Below are 1,194 nucleotides of genomic sequence, written 5' to 3' on the forward strand. Positions count from 1 at the left end.
GTGGGCCGGCGAGGAGGAGATGGAGAAGCAGGCCAAGCAGGCCATCTCCGCGCGCCAGGCCAAGAAGGCCGACCGCGACCGTCGCAGCGGCAAGTTCGTGCCGCCGCCCGAGAACGCCGGCAAGCGCGGCAAGAAGCGCGCGCGAAGCGACGACGGCGGCGCGCCCGCGGGCGGCGGCGGCGGTGGTGGTTCGCGCTTCGAGGCGGACATGACGCAGCCCAAGAAGAAGCAGAAGGCGGCAGGGTCGGCCTTCGACGGCGAGAAGGGCGGCAAGGGCGGCAAGAGCGGGGCCGCCGACGGCGAGAAGAAGCATCTGGGCAAGAAGCGCGGCAACAAGGCCTTCAAGTCCAAGAAGAGGTTCCAGCGGAGGAAGTGATGACCTCCACCACGTTCCCCTCCCTTTACCGCCAACAAAATAAAATAACAATAAACAGTTACTTCTTTGCGTTCTGGCTCTCACGGTGCTCGGTCTGGAGAAGCGGGTGTTGGTCACGCCCGTGTGGTGGGCGTTCGGGGAGGCTCCCACCAGTGCCATTGCGCTGCGCAAACCGATGATCGTTTTCTTTGATCTGGCCCGCGTGGTCACGTTCGACGCTGAAGATGCGGCGAGAGTAGTTGAAGCCATTAGGGTCATGATGCAGGCGCTCATCGACGATGCCACCAGGGAAGTGGGTGGAGCCTATTCCTCCAATGAATAAAAAGATTCACATTCCAACATGTCGGAGTTGGAAACACTGCATGCCACGTGCACTTGGCAGGAAAGAGGAGTGGAACCAGCAACAAAACCGTCATCAGCCGTTGCCAGCTCCATGAGGCGCCAGAGCACGGCTTCGAAGTGTCCACTGTCGGGTATAAAAGCAGAGAGATCATGTGCGTAGCATTCAGTATCACTCTATCTTGACCTGCAACAAGCTCACCTCACGACTAAGCTCCACCGAATCATCAGCAACATGCGCTTCCTAGCCTTCGTCTTGCTTGTGTTGGCCGCTCTCTGCGGTACCGCTACTCACCACCGTGGTTGATCTATCAAGGTTGGTGCTGATGTATGTTGGTTGGCATGGACAGTGGTGGCCAGGGCCAATGATTGCATAATGTCCAAGTGCCCTCACGAACTCGACGCCTGCATCAACGACGCCACCTGCGCCGCCTCCCTCGAGTGCTCTGTGGCCTGCGAGGACACCGCCTGCACCCAGC

General features: G+C 59.8%; 2 protein-coding genes across 2 annotated transcripts in view; both read left to right on the plus strand.

Moving 5' to 3' along the window:
• ACA1_115430 (DEAD/DEAH box helicase domain containing protein) overlaps window positions 1-376 on the plus strand; it is a gene marked incomplete at both ends in the record, with an annotated part of 3,775 nt that extends 3,399 nt beyond the window's left edge. The window contains one exon of the mRNA XM_004342184.1: window positions 32-376. Within this exon, the coding sequence (XP_004342233.1) occupies window positions 32-376 (345 nt within the window). The remainder of the gene's footprint in view (window positions 1-31) is intronic.
• Window positions 377-950: 574 nt separating this feature from the next.
• ACA1_115540 (uncharacterized protein) overlaps window positions 951-1,194 on the plus strand; it is a gene marked incomplete at both ends in the record, with an annotated part of 883 nt that continues 639 nt past the window's right edge. Inside the window, 2 exons of the mRNA XM_004342185.1 lie at window positions 951-996; window positions 1,066-1,194. The exon at window positions 1,066-1,194 is cut by the window's right edge and continues 2 nt beyond it. Coding sequence (XP_004342234.1) covers window positions 951-996; window positions 1,066-1,194 — 175 coding nt within the window. The remainder of the gene's footprint in view (window positions 997-1,065) is intronic.

This window comes from Acanthamoeba castellanii, assembly GCF_000313135.1.
Source record: "Acanthamoeba castellanii str. Neff unplaced genomic scaffold scf7180000084669, whole genome shotgun sequence".
In the NCBI taxonomy this organism is placed as follows: domain Eukaryota; phylum Discosea; order Longamoebia; family Acanthamoebidae; genus Acanthamoeba; species Acanthamoeba castellanii.